We start from the raw sequence: 21,079 nt of genomic DNA, 5'->3' as shown, positions 1-21,079 counted from the left end.
TAAATCTGCTTCATTTTTCTAGAAACTAGGCTCAGTCTTCAGAAGTCATCATAAAGACATGGAATAGCCATTTCAATTTCTAAGCAGCCCTCTTCTCTACATCAGTTCAAAACAGAAGGCTGCAGACAACTGTTCACCCAATAAGAGATTTAAATGAAGTAACATAGTGTTTAACTTTTACAAAGAAGGAAACACAAGGTCGGAAATCTTCTATATGATACAAAAAGAAATTAGCTTTTAGTACTATCAAATGTTAATGTATCAATTAGCCTTCTGTACTAAACCACCTACTGATTGAACTGTTTCTAACCCACTGGACAATATTCACATCAAATGTCAATTTGAAAGAGACAGATTTTTCCCAACAGAAAAAGATCAGCCCTCACTACAGATGCCAGTAATAAACCGAAGTAACTGTTCTAAATAAAAGAATCTAAAAACTATAGCATATATATGCGCATGTGTATACACACATGCACACACACAATCCTTCCAGAGCTTTCAGTGGGCAAAAAAAAAAGTTAAAAGCCAATGGGTTTCCCAGCTGCCAAGATGCTCCTTGATAATTTTTAGGCTTAAATTGTGATAGGCCTATGACTCAAGGCTGAACTCTTCAAATGATCTCTTTGGCTTTCTATAAGCTTGTTGGGAGAGAGTGGCACCACAACTGGATATAATATCCAAGGAAAAATAACTGCACTTAGCAAAATGAAATGTTAATTAGCATTAGCACTCTTGAAAAATGACAATGAAAAAAAGTTAGACTGATTATATTATTTGGAAGAGGCTATAAAAAAGCATAAATCATTTCAGTTATCACCATTAAGCTTTTCTTTCCTTTTGGGTGATGATTAGGACAACTGCTCACAACTGCTTTTCTCTCTCTGTAATCTATTTCTAAAGTATAAATCGCACTTAGGCAACAACTCATCCCCTAAAACTAATTCATCCTCCAATTTCCACTATTAACAAGCATTCTAACTAATAAATGGTACTGCAGCTTATTAAACTATTATATCATCTAGTCTTAATGCAAATGTGGTTTTCAATTCAAAAATCAACAGAGTTGAGATTCTGAGCCCCTACAAGAGGCTTTTTATGGACCTGAAGCAATGACGAAAATGTATACATTCACTATAAATGATGAATCAATATTTCTGTTTCAATTTCGTGTAGCAAAGTCTTTAAATCTGATACTACTTGCCTAAGTTAGCCTCACTTTGTGAAAAGAACAGGGATTGGTGATATGGGATAAATTCATTGGAAATCCGAACACAAAACACATAATATAGGCCTGAAGCAGAAATCTTAGCAGTAGAGTCCCGCCCATCATTTCAATCCATTTCTCTGTTCAGAAATGCCTTCCCTGACCACTCAAATACTCTTTACCCTTCAGTCACTCCCTACCCACTACTGTTTGATTTTTCTTTATAGTACTTATCACTACCTGCAATTGTATGTATTTTTTGAACTTGTCTTTGTTCGTAGAGCTCAAGGACCTTGTCTGCTGTCCATCCCCATTTCCCCAGCTAGGTGTGGCATACACTAAATATTAAAATAGTTATTGCATGAATAGGAGAATCACAAACAAAATCCTCAGAATTCTTCTCATATTATACTTTATCAGGTCACCACACTGACAAAACAGGGGAGTCAGATTAGCAATTCAATTTTCATTCAGTAGAGAGGAAACAAAAGAGTACTCATATATATGACCCATTCCCTGAATAATGAAGAACCACCTTAATTAGTCCTTCCAACAATTCTATGAGATCTATCAGCCCCATCTTACAGATCAGAGACCCAAGGAGAAGAGTTAAATAATTCCCTCAAGACCATATACCCTTTAAGTGGTGAAGCTGTTGAGACTTGAACTCAAATCTGTCTGACTCCAGATCCAGGTTCTTTCCACTATACTTCCATTTAATAAGGACTTCTATTTAATACAACTAATATATTTAATTCAGCTGTACAACAATAAGTACATAGTACTTAAACTTAAGACACAAAGATGAATGAGACACTAGACTTCACAAAATAAGCACCATACTACATCAAAAGTGCCATGTCAAGCAGGTTATAATGGAAACACATAGGAGGGGTGTACAGGCAAACACCAGTCTCGATTAAGAAAACACTGTATTCAAGGAACTGCATGGGGTTCAGTATGGTGAGAGTCAAGAGTGGGAGAAAAGAAGTGAAGAGGGAGAAAGAGGAGAAAAAAATTACAGATAAGGCTAGGACACTGACAATTCATTTGTTCATTAACTCTTTATGTTGAAGTCCTACTATGCACTATATGCCAGGCATTGTATTAGACAGGCATTTCAATGATGAGACGTAGTCTCTGCTCAACTACATTCACAAAAATCCTTATGAAAGAGACTGCCTCATTCAGAGCAACAACAAAACATCAAGTCCAGTTGGCTAGGTTTTGCACTTCAGAAAGCCTCCAGCCCCCCTCTTAAACTCAACCCAAATGCTGCTTGAACCAAGGGTGGACAAATGACCAAAGAGAAGACATCAACAGACTGTAAGAAACCTAGACTGTGGCCTGGCATATAAAAAGAGTTAAACCAATCAGATTCTCTCACTCAAGAGATGTACTTCAGAAGCAGAAATGATGCACAAAGAGAATCCTTGAGCAGAGTTTGGGACATGAGTGGTCAAAAGGTAAGAGAAAGTGAAGAGATGCTATGAAAAAGGTTGCAAACTATGATAAGGGAGTGGATCAGGCCCACAAAAGTGTTCTGTGGCCTGCACAGAATATCAAAAATTTTTTAAATGACACCCAGCTTGCGGTCTCTAAAATACTATTCCTCACAAAATGGACCAGAACTCCATGAAGGAATAACTGCTTCCAGGTCAGGGGTTGGACAAACAAAAGATGAGCCTAGGATACCCTGTTCTACAAAACAGGGAAGCTATCAAACCCTAATGGGGTTGTTGTCAAAAGGATACAGGAGTCAAAGGGACACCTGAGTATAAAGAAAGAACGCAACTGATAAAAACAATGACAGTAACAAAAAAAGATTTCAGTGTAATACTTAAAATAAAACAAAATAAAAACCTGGGGCACCTAGATCAGTTGAGTATCCGACTCTTGATTTCAGCTCAGGTCATGATCTCAGGGTCTTGAGATCAAGCCACGTATTGGGCTCTGTGCTTAGCAGGGAGTCTGCTTCTCTCCCTCTCCCTCTGTCCTTGCCCCTGCTCGCTCTCTAACATAAAGAAATAAATCTTAAAAAAAAAAAAAAAACATTCTTCAGACTACATCGGAAATGACAAGGGCAACAATCTCTCACTCTGAAAACTGTCAATAAGAAGGAATGAATTCTGTGTTTATCCTATAAATTTTAGGGTAACCAAATGGTCTTAAAAATTGATGAATTCTTGGGGCGCCTGGGCAGCTCAGCAGGTTGAGCATCTGACTCTTGATTTCGGTTCAGGTCATGATCTCGGGTCCTGGGATCATGACCTGTGCTGCTCCATGCCCCGCAAGGAGTCTCCTTGCGATTCTCTCTCTCTTTCCCTGCTGGTCATGCACGCGTGCTTGCTCTCGCTCTCTAAAAATAAATAAATAAATCTTTTAAAAAAATTTATGAATTCTTTAAGAATAATTCCAGCTAACAGGCGCCTGGATGGCTCAGTCAGTTAAGTATTTGCCTTCAGCTCAGGTCATGATCTCCAGGTCCCGGGATTGAGCCCCAAGTCAGGCTTCCTGCTCAGCAGGCAGTCTGCTCCCTCTCTCCACTGCTCATGTGCGCGCTCTCTCTCTCAAATAAATAAAATCTTTAAAAAGAAAAAAAAGAATTCCAACTAATAAATATGGAAGGAATAACAAAATTAGAAAATCATCATTACACAACCTTAATGAAACAATAAATTCACACAGCAGTTATCAATGGACTGATATGTAAAAGACTGATGAGAAGCTTTAAAATGGAGGCTTTGGGCTGTTACCACCTTGGTAGGTAGAATAATGCCCACCTCTCCAAAGATGTCCACATCCTAAACTTTAGAACAGTTATGTTACATGGCAAAAGGGGTTTTGCAAGCGTGATTAGAGACTGAGATAAGGAGATTATCAGAAGGGTCCTTATAAAGGAAAGAGAGAAGCAGAGGAGAGAGGGAGGGGTCGGGAGAGAGGGAGAGAAAGAAAGATTTAGAGATACTAATTACTGGCTTTGAGGATGCAGGAAGGGGTCACCAACGAAAGAATGCAGGTGGTCTAGACACTGGAAAAGGCAAGGAAACAGATTCTCCCCTATAGTCTTCAGAAACAACACTGCCTTGTTGACACCTTGATTTTAGATAAACGCGCCCTGTTTTAAGTTACTGAGTTTGTCATAATTTGTTCAGGCAGCAGGACACTTAACATACACATGAACCCACTGATCGATCTTAGCACTAAGAGGCACGAAAAGTACTGTGTGTTCTGCCATGATGCCAAATGAAGTACTATCACCCAAAAGATAAACCTGAATCTGATTACATCTTTACAGCTGATTTCTTTTACAAGAAATATGGGGGAACTGTTTAAACGATACCTCAAGGAAGTAAACAGACAAATCCACAATGTAGGACATACTTTACAGACAACTGACTCCCAACAATACAAGTACAAGTATTAAAAAAAAAGGAAGGTGAGTGAATTGCTCTAAATTAAAGAGACTTGAGAGAGATACAACAAATTAATTTAAAAATATATTTCTGAGACAAGTGGAGAAATGTGAATATGAATTGAGTATACAATTAGCATTACTGTTAGTTTTGCAAGGTGTGATTATAGCCACATAACATTGTGATTATGTTCATATTTTTAAAGAGATTCATGCTGACGTACACAAGATTGAAATACCATGATATCTGGGATTTACTTTAAAACAATTCAGCATAAAATGTGAAGGGAGAGGCAGTTTGAAAGAAAAAAGTGTGGCCACATCCTGATAATTACTAAATTTGGATACTACATTTACAGTAGCTGACCGTACTCTTCTCTACAAAACTGCAAACAAACCAGGGCACCTGGCTGGCTCAGTCAGTAGTAGAGCATGCGACTCTTGATCTCAGGGTCCAGAGTTGAAGCCCCCACATTGGCAATGGACCCTACTTAAAAAAAAAAAAAAAGGAAAAAAACCCACAAAAACAAATCTGTGAACAAACCAATGTCAAAGCCAACCTGAACTAGTAATATTTAAAGTTTTTATTTATTTATTTATTCGACAGAGAGAGACACAGCGAGAGAGGGAACACAAGCAGGGGGAGGGGGAGAGGGAGAAGCAGGCTTCCTGCGGAGCAGGGAGCCCGATGCGATGCGGGGCTCCATCCCAGACCTGAGCTGAAAGCAGACGCTTAACGACTGAGCAACCCAGGCGCCCTGAATTAGTAATATTTAAAAATCAGGAGCTTTCACATCAAAATCTGCATTTCTGACTTCATATGAAAAATTAAATGTGGCAACAGGGTCTACATCAACAGATTAGTACTGGCTACGCCAAATTAACAGTTCCTACCACTCCCGGTTATCCCCCATTTATTGTCACTGCTGCTGTTTTTAAAACATACCTGGCCCAATTCACTCATTTAGATTGCCTAGTGGGTGTTTGGGTTTAGGACCCCAAGGGTAATTCAATTAAGCTGGCTAGAAGCAAGAGAAGAGAGCAGACATGGGGAGGGCGACTGAGTGATCTCAAAATGCTAGCGTGTAGATGTACAAACTCCTGCTATTGAGGTCTCTCCAGCAACTTTGGAGACAGATGTAATTCCCATGAGGCCATAAAGGTACACTATGCTTCCTGTGTAAGTGCTCACTAGAAGCAAGACCGTATGCATGATATTCTGGAAAATACGAACATGAAAATAATTCCTGCCCTCGGGATACTAACAGTCTAATAAGATAAGGTATAAAGAAAAATCTACAATATAAGATGAAAATAAGTGAGTTTAGGGTATTGTTCAGGGTGGCTCATATAAAATGCAAAGTGGAGAGTGACAATGTATATAAAACTTCAGAAACTGATCATAAAGAGTACTACAGAGCACGTTGGGAAATTCAAACTTTATCAGATTAGCAACAGTGAGTCACTGAAGGATTTCAAATTGGAAATACAAATCAGAAGGGCAACACTGGAGATGAGAGTAAAGTCTCCCTCATTGCTCAAATTCTCTTATTCTATGCACTATATCCTTTGAGGAGCCAGCAGCATGACCCCCAAAACACTGTCTATCTAAACCTCTAAAATTATACAATCACAGCTTTCTTGGTCAGACAGAAGTCTGGTGCCTGAAGAGAATAATAAAAAGTTTATATCTCCCAAATAAAGTATAAATAAATTGCATTTATTACCACTACTGGGTTCCAATACCTTAAACATAAATTATAGTCTTATTACACCCTAAGCTCTATTAAAATATTTCTTCCTATTTAGTCTAAAACGCATTTTGTTAAAAAAAAAACGCTTATTGCGAATAAATAAAGCACAATCAAATCTTGACTAAGATCATGTTACATTTACATTTCAAAGATCGGGCTGGTCAACCTAATGGCGAAATAGGACCAAACTGGCATTATAATAGTAGTTGTCACTATCCAAGAGTATCGCTGAAATTTACATAAAAATTGGCCAAATCCAGACTCTGGGGTACCATAAAAGATACGTATTACAGCCTGAGACCATTTTGCGATCGACTTTAATCAATCACAGGAATTACAAATAAAAAGCAAGGAGAGCCTAAGATTGCAGTACTTTTCTTTCACCTTAACTCCCAAACTAAAAATTCCGGCTCTGACATCAATTTGTTCTACACCTCTTTGAGCATCAGTTTGCTCACGTGCAATATGAGGCCAAGAGTACCTACTTCATATAGTAGAGTACGAACTAAATGGTATCGCATATAAAGTGGCACAGGACCTGACGCACAGCTAATGCTCAATAAAAACAGGTTTTATTATTCACAGTAAGCTTCAGTGCCTCCATGATTTTCCTGCAGGTACCAGTCTGAAAGTACCCACAAATACTCAACACCCAGAGACTTCTTTGGAGAAACAAGTCACAGTTCAAGATACCTAAGACCGCAACTGGTATAAGACCCCGACCACGACCCAAAGTTGAGGCGGCCCCAGCTCAGCTGTCACCACAGCCGCCAAGGCTTCGCGGTCCTTCTAAGGGTTCCCTGGCATTGGTGCCCGGCCCCGCCCCGCGAACGCCAACGAGCGGGGTGAGGGGGCGGTCTCGACAGCGCAACCCTTTGTGCTTCGGGGAGACCCGCTGCCCTCGAGGCCTCCGCCCGCCGGCTCCCCTCCCCATCCTCAGCCTCCCCTCGTCGACGCCTACGGTCTTCCCTCCCCGCGCCGCCCACTGCCGCACCTTGAGGTGGGTTCGCAGGCCGCCAGCGCCCCCAGACTGGTCGGTGATCTCGTACGCGCCCGTCACCAGCAGGTCCTTGTGGATCTCCTCGCGGAGGCACTTGCGGGAATTAACGGGCAGATGGAAGGAGATGGCGAGCACCGAGCTGGGGCCGAGCAGGAGTAAGAGCAGCAGTGCTAACGGGCAAGGGCCACGCTGAGCTGGTGGGCCAGACAAACCAGACATGGTGCCGGAGACTGCTCACCCGCTCGGGCCTCTACCGCGCCGGAACCGGGAAGGCCCACGTGATTCACCTCTAACCTAATGCCGTGGGCGCCATTTTGAAGACTGGCAAATAGACACGGACTATATTATAAGTCTTTTGAAAGGGATGAAAGGATACGACACCACGTAGTATCCACAAGTTAAGGTGGTTAAATAAGATTTTCTAGAAGGTAACCGCAAAGGTTTTATTTTTGTTGAGCTTAATGACTGCTCAGTAAGCCGTAACAAGTATGGGCAGCCCTGGAAGTAATTCTCCTTTAGCTTCCGGAAGTAGTACCCACGAGTTGTTTTTTTTTTTTAAGGTCGGTGATACCATAGCAACCAAGCCCCAATAGGAAACAGCCACAGGGCCCTTCGTAGGGCCCACCCACCAGCCGCCAAGGCGCTCCGGGCGGAGGCAGATGTGCAGTCCCAGCACCTTGCAGCCTCAGTGACAACTGAGACTTTGAGCATTTAAGAAGAAAACTTTGAGAGGCTGAGCGGAAAGACTCCAATTTGGCTATTAGGCGAGCGGGGCCAGTATCTCAGATTAGGTATACGGGTTACCTGGTGAATGTGAGTTGGGCGGCATCCGGTTCATGCAGTTGAGCCGTGTATTTGGGCTAAAGTGACGGCTTTCTGAATGTGCATCTTATTTAGTAAACCTTAGGTGGCTACTGTGTTAGGTAACATTAAAACAGAATTTGGGTTTTGTATTTTTTTTTAAGATTTTACTTTTAAATAATCTCTATGTCCAACGTAGGGCTCGAACCCACAACTCTTGAGATCCAAGTGTTGCTTGCCCCACCCACTGAGCCAGGCGGCGCCTCTGTATTTTGTATTTAAATTGAGTAAAACAGTGTTTTATTTCAGTCTAAGAGATGGAGCTGATGCGGTTTACCAGATTAAGCGCTGTCAAGTTATTTGTGTGTTTTAAATGCATTGTTTATGCATTTGACCTTAGGGATCAAATAGGCTAGTCTGTAGTCAGTAAATTTACACTATAATCACTCATGTGTTTCTTTAACAAATATTTATTGAGTACCTACTATGTGCCGGACACTATACTATGCATAAATACTAACATGTATTGATTTAACATCACTATTGCTATCAAATATTCAGGGCTGAAGAAAATATGAAGATGAAAAAGGAATACACAACAACCTATGTTTAGAATCATCTATTTTGATTAGTGTCCATTGAGCATCTACAGAAATACGCAGAAGATGAACTATCTGCTTTTAGCAATTTAAATGATTGTTCAGTATTTAATAACTCCTTTCAGTCCGTCTAGTTCTTTTCCTGGAACTGCAGTCCCACAAGCAAAACAAGAACAAACATAAAGGAGCTGTAAAGCATTTTAAAATTTGACAAATGTCATGTAATAATTATTTTATGAGGTGTCCATTTAGAATCATTTAGTTTGATTATTTTATCCCTGATCTAAGATAAGATTGCTGGGCTACTCAGTACATCATGATAATTTGCACTGGCCTTTTCCCTGTCAGTGCAGGGGATCAGTACCAAGGAGTCCTCTACTTCATTGTTTACTCTCAGCTCTGAGACTCTGCTGACCATCAGCCAAAGATTTGCAACCCCTAAAATCCTGGGTATGTGTGTGTGTGTTTTAATTTCTATCTTACATTTATATAATAGCTTATATGTTTTTAAATATCTTCACATAATTATCTCGCTTGACATTCTCAAACACCATAGGCTAGGCACGTCTGTTCATTTTACAGATAAGGGAAACTAAACTGAGGTCCTCAGAGGCCAAAGAGCTTTCAGACCCAAATCCCATGGTTTAAAAGTGACAAAGTCAGTCTGAGGGCCCGAGCCTTCTTCAGGAAGGCGCTATTATTTATTATTTTACAAATGAAGAAACTGAGACTTAGAGAAATTTCTGCACTTTCCTAGGTCGCAGCCCACGTGTACTTTCTTGTCCTATATTCTCATATATCCTGCCTCCACCTATTTCCTGTTTCCCTTCCCTCCTTCGTATTTTTCTCCATAGCACTCACCACTGTTTCATACAGTATACGTTTTACTTATTTGTCGTGTTTCTTAATCTGTGTCCCTAGCTAAGTTATCTGTTTTGTGAGAGACAGAGCTTTTTGTCTGTTTTGCCCACTGCTTTATCTTCTGAATCTAAAACAGGGCCTGGTCTACAATAAATACTGACTCAGTAAATGCAAGATTGATTCCTTAGCTCCTAGCAAAAGGCCTAACAGCAAGTTCCTTCCATTATTCCTTAGCTGTTTTCATACAAATTTATTTAATCCATAACATATCTAAAGTATAGGTATGATTTCAGTTTTGCCAACAAAATGGGTAGCTTTTTTTTTTAAATTGAAAAATGTGTTATTGTTTTCATATAAGAACACAGAAAAAAAAAAACCCAAAACCATTCTCCCCTCTATACTGTGCACCTAGAGAACTGAGTAGATACTCCTGGGGAGTCCAAGCTTTAAACTCTGTATCTGCATTAAAGAAGGTGCTATTTTACATTTGTTGTGGGGAAAAGAGAGCAAATGGAAAGTCACACAACCAGAAAAAAAAATGTGTCTTTTAGCCTCACAGTCTCTGCCATCCCATCAGCCTGAAACTTCCCCAGCCAGACCCAGGTTCTCAAGATTCCCAAGACCCTGGAGGTAAACAGATGTCACCAGGACACACTCTTTACCCAGACTATCCCTTAGCCACAGGTGTCTCAACCTTTCGTTGATATGAGAGGGAGCAGGTTTAAAATACACCTGTCTCCACCCCCAGACAGTGAATCAGAAGCTCTTATTAAAAATCTGCATTTGTAATAAACTTGCTGGGCCATTCTGTGGTCAGAAGTCCTTGGAGGCACTTCTGCCTTCTGCCTTCTGCCTTCTCGATGCCTCCTTTAACTGGCCTTATCCTCCAGTGTGGCTTGAGGCTCCCCACTCCAATGCAGAAGCAGTCAAGAATTCCTAACTCTGTGTCCCTGCCCATTCGTGCGTATAGTCCCACTAACAGTGTGTACTTAAACAGCTAAAACAAAATGGGTTCTATGAAGATACAAAAGACCCTTTTGGAGAGCAATTTGGCAATATTTGTCATGTGACACACTCTTTGACCCAGAGAGTGATTTCAAGGACTACTGTGGGTCCTCTAATTTCTACAGTCCTCCTGGACCTGTTCCTGGAACCTTTGTGCTGCACTTGGGGGTGATCTCATCCAGTTCCCTGACTTTAAATGCATCCATAGGCTGATAACTCCCAAATGTGGATTCCCAGCCCTGGCCTCTCCTCTAAACTCGAGTCTATATCAGGCTCCCTACTTGACATCTCCAAATTGGATGACTAATAGGCAACTCATACTTAACTCTTAATTTCCCCCTCTCCCCCCACTCCCAAATTGGCTTCTTCCCCATCTCAGTAAATGGCACCACCTTCTACTTCTTCAATGAGACCATCCTTGTTTCCTCTTTCTCTTAGCCCATCCCCACACAGAGCCAATTCATCAGCGTGTCCTACCCGTTCTGTGTCCTAAATATATGCCAATCAGTGTCTACTTCTCTCTAAGCCAAGATTTGGCAAACTACTGCCCAGCTAGACAGGCCAAGTCCAGCATGCAAACTCCTGTTCTTATATCACCCAAGAGATTATGTGGTTCACAAAAACCTAGAATGTTTACTAGGTGATCCTTTACAGAAAGAGTTTGCTTCTCTCACGTACGTGAGAAAACAGCCTCCCTACTATTGTCTCTGCTTTGCTTCCGTTCTTGCCCCCACTATGCTCCTTAATATACCTTTAATGATTTTTCCAAAAAATTGTGAATCAGATCAATTAGAATACAGTCCATATACCTTATCACAGCCCAAAAGGCCACTGTGGTTTGGCTCCTGCCTACCTTTCTAATCTCATTTTACCCAGTGATCATTCCCTCCCACCACCCAACCATTTACTCTCCTATCTGTGGCATCAGGGCCTTTACACTTACCGTCTACCTGGAGTGCTCTCTCCCGGATATTGTCCCATAGCCTCTAGACTCTGCAGGCTGCTCTGCATCATTCAGGTCCCAACTCCCAACTCCAAGGTCTCCTCCTAGAGAGCCCACCCTGCATAAGTAACACTGTCCCCAGGTTATTTTCTGTTCCACGATCTAGTTTTATTATCTATATAGCACATGTTGATATTTAAGAGTATCTTGAAGTTTCTTATTTATTATCACCAGCCCTACTAGCATTTTAGCTCTAAGAAAACAAGGTCTTTGTTTTGTGCCTGATATATCCCTAGGCCAGGTACAATACCCTGTAAATACTGGGTGCTCAACAAATATTTGGTGAATGGATGAAAGAATACAACATAAAATAAAGCATTTAGCACATCAACATAGAGCAGTTGCTCAATAAATGCCAGTTCCTCTATCTAGTATTTTTTTTAAGTTTTTTTTTTTTTAAGATTTTTTACTTACTTATTTGAGAGACAGAATGAGATAGAGAGAGAGCATGAGAGGGGAGAGGGTCAGAGGGAGAAGCAGACTCCCTGCCGAGCAGGGAGCCCGATGCAGGACTTGATCCCGAGACTCCAGGATCATGACCTGAGCCGAAGGCAGTCGCTTAACCAACTGAGCCACCCAGGCGCCCTCTATCTAGTATTTTAATTGCCATTTTTCATATGGAGATGCTGAGGTCCAAAACTGTGAAGTGACTTGCCTCAAGCCATACAGTGAGTCAGTGTTCGAGTTGAGAATAGAAACGAGAGCTTCTAACTGCACACCAATTTTCAGACATAGTTGTCATTACATTTGATAAAACGTGGTACTTTTTATTGAGTTCCCACACTACTGAGAAGTTTTAGATTCCTTTTTTCTATCCTCGCTTATATTCGTAATACAACTTTTGTGCTTAAGTGAATTTAAGTCTTCCAGAATATCCGTGAAGTTGTCAATAGTTGGTGTGAAACTGGTAGCATCTATTAGCATCTCCCCTCAATTCACTTACTTGGAATAAAAAAAAGATTTATCTTCCTCTCCAGATTCCCATGGTGCTAAATTTTTATCATCCTAGGTGGGAAACAAGAACCCTTCACCAACTCTCCATTAAAATTAATGTCTTTCAGGGCACCTGGGTGGCTCAGTCGTTAAGCGTCTGCCTTCGGCTCAGGTCATGGTCCCAGGGTCCTGGGATCAGGCCCCGCATCGGGCCCCCTGCTGGGCGGGAAGACTGCTTCTTCTTCTCCCACTTCCCCCTGCTTGTGTTCCCTCTCACTCTGTCTCTCTCTCTGTCAAATAAATAAATAAAATCTTAAAAAAAAATAAAATTAATGTCTTTCATCAATGTTGTCCATAGAACATGTCAAGATAAACTATCAGGACTCTGCCTTACATGTTACAGCCTGTAAATCCTGATTACCAGGATTAACAGTCTAGTAATATATGTGAGCTGAGAGCACTCAGAAGTCTGGATTTAACAACAACAAAAAAACAATTATTAGGAAGAATTTTAGAGATGATGCAAGTTAAAGATATAAAATGTATCCCAAAAGAACAAGTTTCAGAAAGCTTAGGAGCCATCACATGAACCATCACCACTACCCACATGCCTTGAGAGCAAACCAAAGTTTTGGGAGTTGAAGATGGGAGGCATCTCTTCTGCCCCATAGGCACTGTTTGTTTATGGAGAACACCAGCCCTAGAGCCCAGTGCAGAGAGGTGAAGTCCTGGAGTCCTGGAAGGCAAAATTGAAAGGCAGGTATGAGGTGAAAAGAAATCTACTGGACCAATTGGAGTCGAAGAACCAAGGGACAGGAAAGAAGAGCTGTGAAGGTGGGACTCTAGGAGAGAAGGAAGTAAGGTCAGGGAGGTAAGCTGGGAACTGCAGGGGCCCCTTGTTTACCTTATGTCTATGGCCACATACGCTACAAAGAAAGAAAGTATTGAGAAAGAAGAAATGGGAAAATTACTCAGTGCTTTGTCAAGTAGCCCCAGAGTTGAGACCCTCCAAAGGAGGATTAACAGAGAGCCAAATGCATCTACCTCCAAATGTTATCTACACGCTGCATCTGGACACAGCCATGCCTGAAGCTTGTACATATGCAGATCCTCAGAAGGCTTCGGATTACTTCAAAAGTACTCTAAGACCTTAAAGCTGGGTGACCTGGAGCATAGGACTACACTGTTTTTGGCCTTCTCTCTTGATTCTGAGAATATTTTGGGTTTTCTCTCCAGTGTATTTTCTTTGATAGGCTACTAATCAGCCAACATCTGGTGTCCACCATCACCAGTTGTCTCTGAAATCCACCAAAACTCATTCTTCAACCAATGCTCCATCTTGTGAGAGACACGGACAGTACGGATGGGACAAGAGCACCAGCTGCAGGAACCTTGATAATGCCTGTATGACTTCCCTGTTATTAACTTGAATCTCCTTTGCACACTGGAATCACCCAAACAACTCTTTAAAAACTGCCAGTGCCTGGGGCACCTGGGTGGCTCAGTCGTTAAGCGTCTGCCTTCGGCTCGGGTCATGATCCCAGGGTCCTGGGATCGAGCCCCGCATCGGGCTCCCTGCTCGGCGGGGAGCCTGCTTCTCCCTCTCCCACTCCCCCTGCTTGTGTTCCCTCTCTTGCTGTGTCTCTCTCTGTCAAATAAATAAATAAAAAATCTTAAAAAAAAAAAACAAAACTGCCAATGCCTAAGACTCACCTAGAACCCACCTCATACTGCTGAAAACAGAGTAGCTGAGTATAATTCCTAGGAATACCATATTTCAGTGGTTCCCTGACTTTGTTGCCCACTGAAATCATCTGGGGATGTTTTAAAAATGCTGATGCCAGACTCTCACCCTCAGACATTCTCATGTAAATGGTATGGGCTGTAGCCTGGGCACTGGGATTTTGAAAAACTTCCTTGGGACCCCATATGCATCCAGGGTTGAATACAAATGCTCCACCGTCACCCTTTCTAACCCAGTTCCTATTTTCAACACCTCACCTTTCAATGCCTTTTAAGTAGTGTGCTCTCAATAAATATTTCTTGGCTTGATTTCTCCTGCTGAAGCCCTCTGCCCTCTCTCCTAGAACACAACACAAAATTAGTCCTCTGGTAAGTAGAGTACCTGGAACAGGTACTCTTGGGGACAAGGTTCATTCCTCGGCTGGCCACGTTCTACAAGCTCAAGTGTTATAGAGAGGGAGGAATGAGGAGCAAGGGCTTCAGATGAGGAGGAAGCTCTCTGCAGGCACATGAGGGAGACTTTCTTCTCCCTTGCAGAAAATCCTTGTGGCACGTGGACAAGGAAGTATTAATAACCTTTCTAAAGAGGTACTTCTCCAAGATTTGGTGTTTCACAGACCACATCCAGTGCTCTCAGTTCTACAGATGGCCAACTTCTGCATTTCAGATAGCAGCTGCCAAAGATAGCTCAACTCGCATCCCTAAAGCAGAAGACCCAGCTATGGGGAAGGGAACCATCAGAATCTCTAAGCCAGAGGTCAAATGCCACCACCCACATGTTGGTCAGGGCCAAGAATACTGACCACCAAGCAAAATCCTTGCAGATAATAGAGTCTTTTGGAGTGAAATTAAAGTAACACCATTACAGCATTATAATAACCAGGGCTTCATGGCAAGCCCACATGGAGAGCCATGGACTGAACATCCCATAGGAGATGTATGTTCTAGACAGGGGTCCTGGCTCTGCCCTGCCACCACTTACTGGGTGACCTTGGGCTGGAAATTGTGCTTTCTAGGTGTGACTTCCTCCTCTGTAAAATGTGAAGCCAGAAGACTGAGCCTTTCTTTGACTTCTCACAAGCCTTCATCCAAGGAGAAATGGAGAAGCGGCAAGCTTGCAAAGGTGATGCCCCCAAGTCACTAACAGGTGTGCTCTACCATCCTCCTTTAGGGTCTGGTGTCCTGACTGGGGATCCAGCAAGCACAGCTGAGTTGTCTGCAGGCTGTGACCTCCACAGCTCAGTTTCTAATCACCAAGACCTCCCCAGGGTGAATGGTGTGAGTAGGAAGAAAGCGTGTGTTAGTTTCCGAGAGCTGCCGTAACAAATCACCAGGAACTGGATGGCTAACAACAGAAATGTATTGTGCCACAGTCTGGAAGCCAGAAGTCTGAAATCAAGGAATCAGAGGGATGTACTCCATCTGAAGACTCTAGAGGAAAATCCTTTCTCGCCTCTTCTGGCTTCTGGTGGCTCCATGCATTCCTTTGCTTGTGGCTGCATAACTCCCATCTCTGCCTCTGTCTTCACATAGACTTCTCTCTGTGTCTTTCCTGTCTCTTATGAGGACACCTGTCTTTGGATTTAGGATCCACACAGATGATCCAGGATGGTCTCATGTCAAGATCCTTAACTTAATTACATCTGCAAAGACCCTTTTTCCAAATAAAGTCACATTCACAGTTTCCCCCGGGGTAGGACTTCAACGTATCTTTTGTGGGACACAATTTAACCCAATACAGCCTCCAAATGGAGTAGGGTAGAAGGGTGGACAAAATCCTACCCATCCTTAAAGCCCAGGTCATCATTTTGCAATGTATGCAAATATTGAATCATTATGTTGTACATCTGAAATTAATATAATGTTATATGTCAATTATATCTCAATGAAAAAAAAAAAGCCTAGGTCAAATGCTACCTTATCCAGGAGACCTGGTCACCTCATGCCACTCAGATATTATCCCCACTGGACCATCTAGTTATTTCTGCACTGTTCATGTGTTCTCTTCCTACCTCCAGACCACCTGCATCAGAATCACCTAAGGGGCTGGTTAAAAAATACAAATTTCTGACCTCCCTGCTCCAGCTGCTATTACCGTCCCTGCTGTCAGAGGCAGGCTTTCTGGGCAGGGGGCGCTGGAATGTGCACTTTAGATCATCTCCTGGGAGAGTCTGATGTCCCAGAGCTTTGAGAAGCCCCATGATATGCTGTGAACTCCACGACCCATTCTCGGCTGTATCTCTGATGTCTTACATATATTTAAGCTGATGAGAGGCAGGATGTACGGGTGTGAACCTGGCGTCTGAGTGCCTAAGTTCTGAAACCCATTACCTGTGTGACTTCAGGCTCCTTACCTAAACCCTCTGTGCTTCTGCTTCCTCATGTAAATGAGGTTAAGTATAATGCCTACTCATAAGGTTGTGGGGAGGATTAAGTGAAATAAAACATCTGCAACATAGAACTGTGTCTGGCACATATGATGCACTCAGTGAACCTAAGTTGTCACGAAACAGAACAGGTTGCGAGGGGTTTCTTTTTTTCACTATATTCCTAGATCCCTCCTTCCCCGGAACAAACCCTGATTGTCCTCCCTTCATCAGTTACTGCTAATATTTACTGAGGCTTTCTCTCTTCCAGGCACCGTGCCGAGCTCAGTACGTGCTTTATCTCATTTCACCTGCACAATGATGATATAGGCAGCTGGTATTACTACTATCTCTCATTTTATGGCTAAGGAAACTGAGGGTCAGACAGGTTAAGAAATTTCCCCAAAGTCCCACAGTCAGTAAATGGTGAGGTGTGGATGTGAAGTATCAGCTCTGGGCCCCTCTCCCAATGCTTCCCTGCACTCCTACCCCACCCCACCCCCCAGCAAGGCACTCCCTGGGCCCTCAGTCCCGGCTTTCTCTCTGAACCAGCTTCCTAAACCTCCCTCACAATTTCCCCACACCAAATCCCATCTTTTCTGTTCCCTTCAAGCCATGCTTCCATGCTTTGCCTTCTTGGTATGAGGTCCTTCAAGAAAATGTCCTCTTCTCAGAGGTATTGAATCAAATCATATTTCTCCTCCATTTTCCTGGAAGTCCCTTCAAATCCCAGTTGGCCCTCAGGTCTGCCAAACCCAAATCCCAACCCTGCCTCTCACACAGCCACTCTGACTGGTTTCTCCCACAGCCTCCCGGTGGCCCTTGTATCCACTGAGAGCGTGCCTCCCTTCTTTCCTTGCTTCTGTCACTCCTTCAAGTGGGGGAATCCTGTAGGCCTGGATGTCAGAGAAGTCAACAACCAGTCAACCCTCAAAATGTCCCTCCCATCCTTCCCTAAATACCAAGTCTCTTGGCCACTCCTAACTCTTCCATCAGCCCCTGCCATAGAAGAGCCTTTTACCCTGCCCCACTCTGCTGCCCACCCTCCCACTTCTTGTCCCTGGCCCAGGGCATGGGGCCACTATCAGGCACACAGGCCTTATCACTACACAAACACTTCCTCTTTCCCCAATACTGGTTCTCACACAATAGGTAATCAGGGTAAACTTCCTCTGACAATTTACTGAGCAAACACTCACTATGTCTCTGCTCTATGCTAAGTCCTGTGGGGAATCCAAACCTGGTCTCCACCTTGAGGAACCTTGAATCTGGTCGAGCTGAAGCACAAAAATGAGTATCGGATGCTCTGACGCTTTGTGGCCCAGCACACCTGGGTTCTAATCCCATTTCTGCTCTCTATTCTATTAGCTGTCTATATTTTGGAACAAGTTACTTACCCTTTCCGATCTTGAGTACCCTTAGCTCTGAAATGGGAATGACACGGCCTAGGTGTGCTGCGAGAATGAACTAAGATAAGATCCATAAAGGACCTGGCAGAGTGCCTGAGATAAAGACGTTAGCTCCAGAGCTCCTGGGGGAGGGCGAAGGGTCTGCCAGGAGCCGCAGGCTTCCTTCAGGTGGGAGAGGAATGTGGTTATAGGAGTGGCTTCCTCCAGGGACTGAATTCTGCCTTGAAAGCAAACCCGTGAAGAACGGCTTCCTCCTCTAGTCCCTACTCTAGTGAGGTCTAGGAGTAGATAAGGTGCCACCTTTCAGGTGTAAATTGAGTGGTCCCTGCATATGACAGGGTCGGCCAATTGCTTAGTCAACAAGAACCACTAGCAACTCAGGGTGCTGAGGAACACAAATGATGTATAAAACTACGCCCTTGAGGGGCGCTTGGGTGGCTCAGTCTGTTAGATTAGGCATCTGCCTTGGTCTCAGGTCATGATCTCAGGGTCCTGGGTTGGAGCCCAGAGTCTGGCTCCGTGCTCAGCAGGGAGTCTGCTTCTCCCTCTCCCACTCCCCCTGCATGTGTTCCCTCTCTCACCGTCTTGCTCTCTGTCAAATAAATAAATAAAATCTTAAAAAAACAAAACTAAACTAAACCCTTGGGGCGTCTGCCTTTGGCTCAGGTCATGATCCTAGGGTCCTGGGATTGAGCCCTACATCAGGCTCCCTGCTCTGCAGGAAGCCTGCTTCTCCCTCTCCCACCCCCCCTGCTTGTGTTCCCTCTCTCACTGTGTCTCTCTCTCTCTCTCTGTCAAATAAATAAATAAAATCTTAAAAAAAAAAAAACACAAAAAACTAAACCCCTTGGTTTAACAAGGGCTGGGGGTAGGGGTGGGGGTAGTTATAACATGTCCCTATGCAACAACAAGAGAACCTTACAGGGTAAGTTGATTTCCTGTGTAAGTACTAACTCTGGGGGCACAGCCTAAAATGAGAGGTCACTGTAGGCCTTGAGTAGTTGGGAAATTTCTCACTGTTGAGTATGCATGCAAAATCACAGCAACCCAGGCAAAGCAATCAGTGATACGTCAAGACACAAAAGTAAAAACATTTTCTTCTCTCTGCTTCTCCATCAAAACATGGCAGCAAAATGGACCACTTTTAACTTCCATACTTTGTTCGTTCTTAATACTGTAGGGTTGTTTTGTGCTCTGGTCCGGGTTTGTAGCAAACATGGGGGGAGGGAGAGGACAGAGGGACAGAGGGGCAGGGTACCGGTACGGGGTACACAGTGCCAGGTGAGGAGTCGCAGGAATTGGAAAGCTGGCTCCTAGACTCAAATGGGGTAACATGGGGAAAGGGGTGATGCTGATTATCCCTCCACCGAAGGAAGATTCTAGAGAAGGATACCAAGAGGGAGCATAGTGCAGTGGTGGACAGAGCCTCAGCATGGGTGCGAGGCTGACTCAGTCTTCCTCGCGCCCTCAGCACTGACCAGCTGTGTGACCTTGGCCAAGTTACTTTCCCTCTTTGAATCTCAGTTACCTAATCTCTGAAAGAATAACAACATCTGTTTCATGGAGCTTTTGTGAGGACCGTAAATTATAGAGCACAGAGCCTGCCGGAATGCAGGTGATCAAGTTCCCTCCCCCTCTCAAGCTTCTAAGAATGCTCCAGACATACAAGACTGACCATATTTAGTGTCTGGTCCCCTTCCCTACCCCCTACCAACCTGGGGTTAAGTTAGAATTTAACTACTTCTGTGAAAGCCCCGTCCAGCGCTCAAATTCTCTGGTAATACATGCGGACTGGGTCAGGAAGGATACTCATCCTGTCACCTTCCTTCCGCGGGACTTGGTCAGAGACTGGGCTCTGAGTAGCACACGAAGTGACCCTGGGTATAAGTATCTGTTAGAATGGAACCCTGCAGGGGGTTGGAGGGCATACGCAGAAGCCTGACAACCTCTTTCCTTTTCTTTTTTAAAATTAGTTAATTTATTTGAGAGAGAGAGAGAGGGTGCATGAGAGCAGGGAGAGGGGCAGAGGGAGAGAGAATCCCAGGCAGACTCCCCGCTGAGCAGAAAGCCCCACACGGGGGCTTGATCTCAGGACCCTGAGATCATGAGCTGAGTCAAAATCAAGAGTTGGACGCTTAACCAACTGAACCACCCAGGAGCCCCCTGACCACCCCTTTCCTATCCAGGGTTCCTGCATCCACATCCAGGTTCTTTCCCTCCCTTTGCCAAGATTTGCCTTGGGTAATGGTGAGTGGGGCCATGGGGGTGGAGGGAGGGGTAACTTTAGTAGGAGAAGGAGAGTTGCTGGCTGGTCCCATGAGTGGGTGTGCAGGGAAGCTCCACTGAAAAAGAACATTGTAGTAATGGGATATCTGACACTGGAAAGTGATCTCAGGCCCTGGAGAGTTCACCCAGACACCGTGATTGTCAACTCTGGATGCATATAAGATATTCTGGGGAGTTTTGTAAAGAAAATCCCATAAGCCTGGCCCCATCTATGAGATTTTGATTCTCTTGGCCCACGGCAGTGGCTGTAGATCCTTGGAATTTTAACTGTGCCTCCAGGTGATTGCAGTGGGCGGGTGCGGGTGAGGACCAGTGTTCCCCAGGCTGGTCACTGCCCCCACCCCCATCCCCAGGAATTCCCATGCCTCTGAGCCAGAGCCGCTCTGCACTCCTTTCTAACTCTAGGAGTCCACATGCCTGGTATCATGTGTACGTAGTCATGTGGACTTGCTTCCATCCTGGCCCTTTGCAATCCACTCTGAGACACAGCAGCCAGAGTGGTGCTTTTTAAACCTAAATCGGATCCCATTCCTTCCCTGCTTCAGCATCTTCCAGTGTGTCCCATTTCAATCCCAACACCTCACCATGACCAATAGGGCCCTGCCATTCCCCCCTTCTTACTCTCATACCTCCTGGCACTGGACCTTTTCTGTTTCTCAAAAGCACCAAGCTGCCTCCCCCTAGGGGCTTTGTACTT

At 43.8% G+C, this 21,079-nt stretch overlaps 1 protein-coding gene across 1 annotated transcript in view; it reads right to left on the bottom strand.

Moving 5' to 3' along the window:
- The window catches only part of TMED10 (transmembrane p24 trafficking protein 10), a 35,034-nt gene extending 27,384 nt beyond the window's left edge, over positions 1–7,650 (bottom strand). Inside the window, exon 1 of the mRNA XM_028095020.2 lies at positions 7,371–7,650. Within this exon, the coding sequence (XP_027950821.1) occupies positions 7,371–7,595 (225 nt within the window). The 5' untranslated portion in view covers positions 7,596–7,650. The remainder of the gene's footprint in view (positions 1–7,370) is intronic.
- Between the last annotated feature and the right edge of the window lie 13,429 nt (positions 7,651–21,079).

The sequence above is a fragment of the Eumetopias jubatus genome, unplaced genomic scaffold (assembly GCF_037043125.1).
Source record: "Eumetopias jubatus isolate StellerSeaLion01/CBP00866 unplaced genomic scaffold, mEumJub1_p1.0 scaffold_7, whole genome shotgun sequence".
Classification (NCBI taxonomy): Eukaryota; Metazoa; Chordata; class Mammalia; order Carnivora; family Otariidae; genus Eumetopias; species Eumetopias jubatus.
The sequence above is the reverse complement of the archived record's forward strand: the minus strand, read 5'-3'. Positions and strand labels throughout refer to the sequence as shown.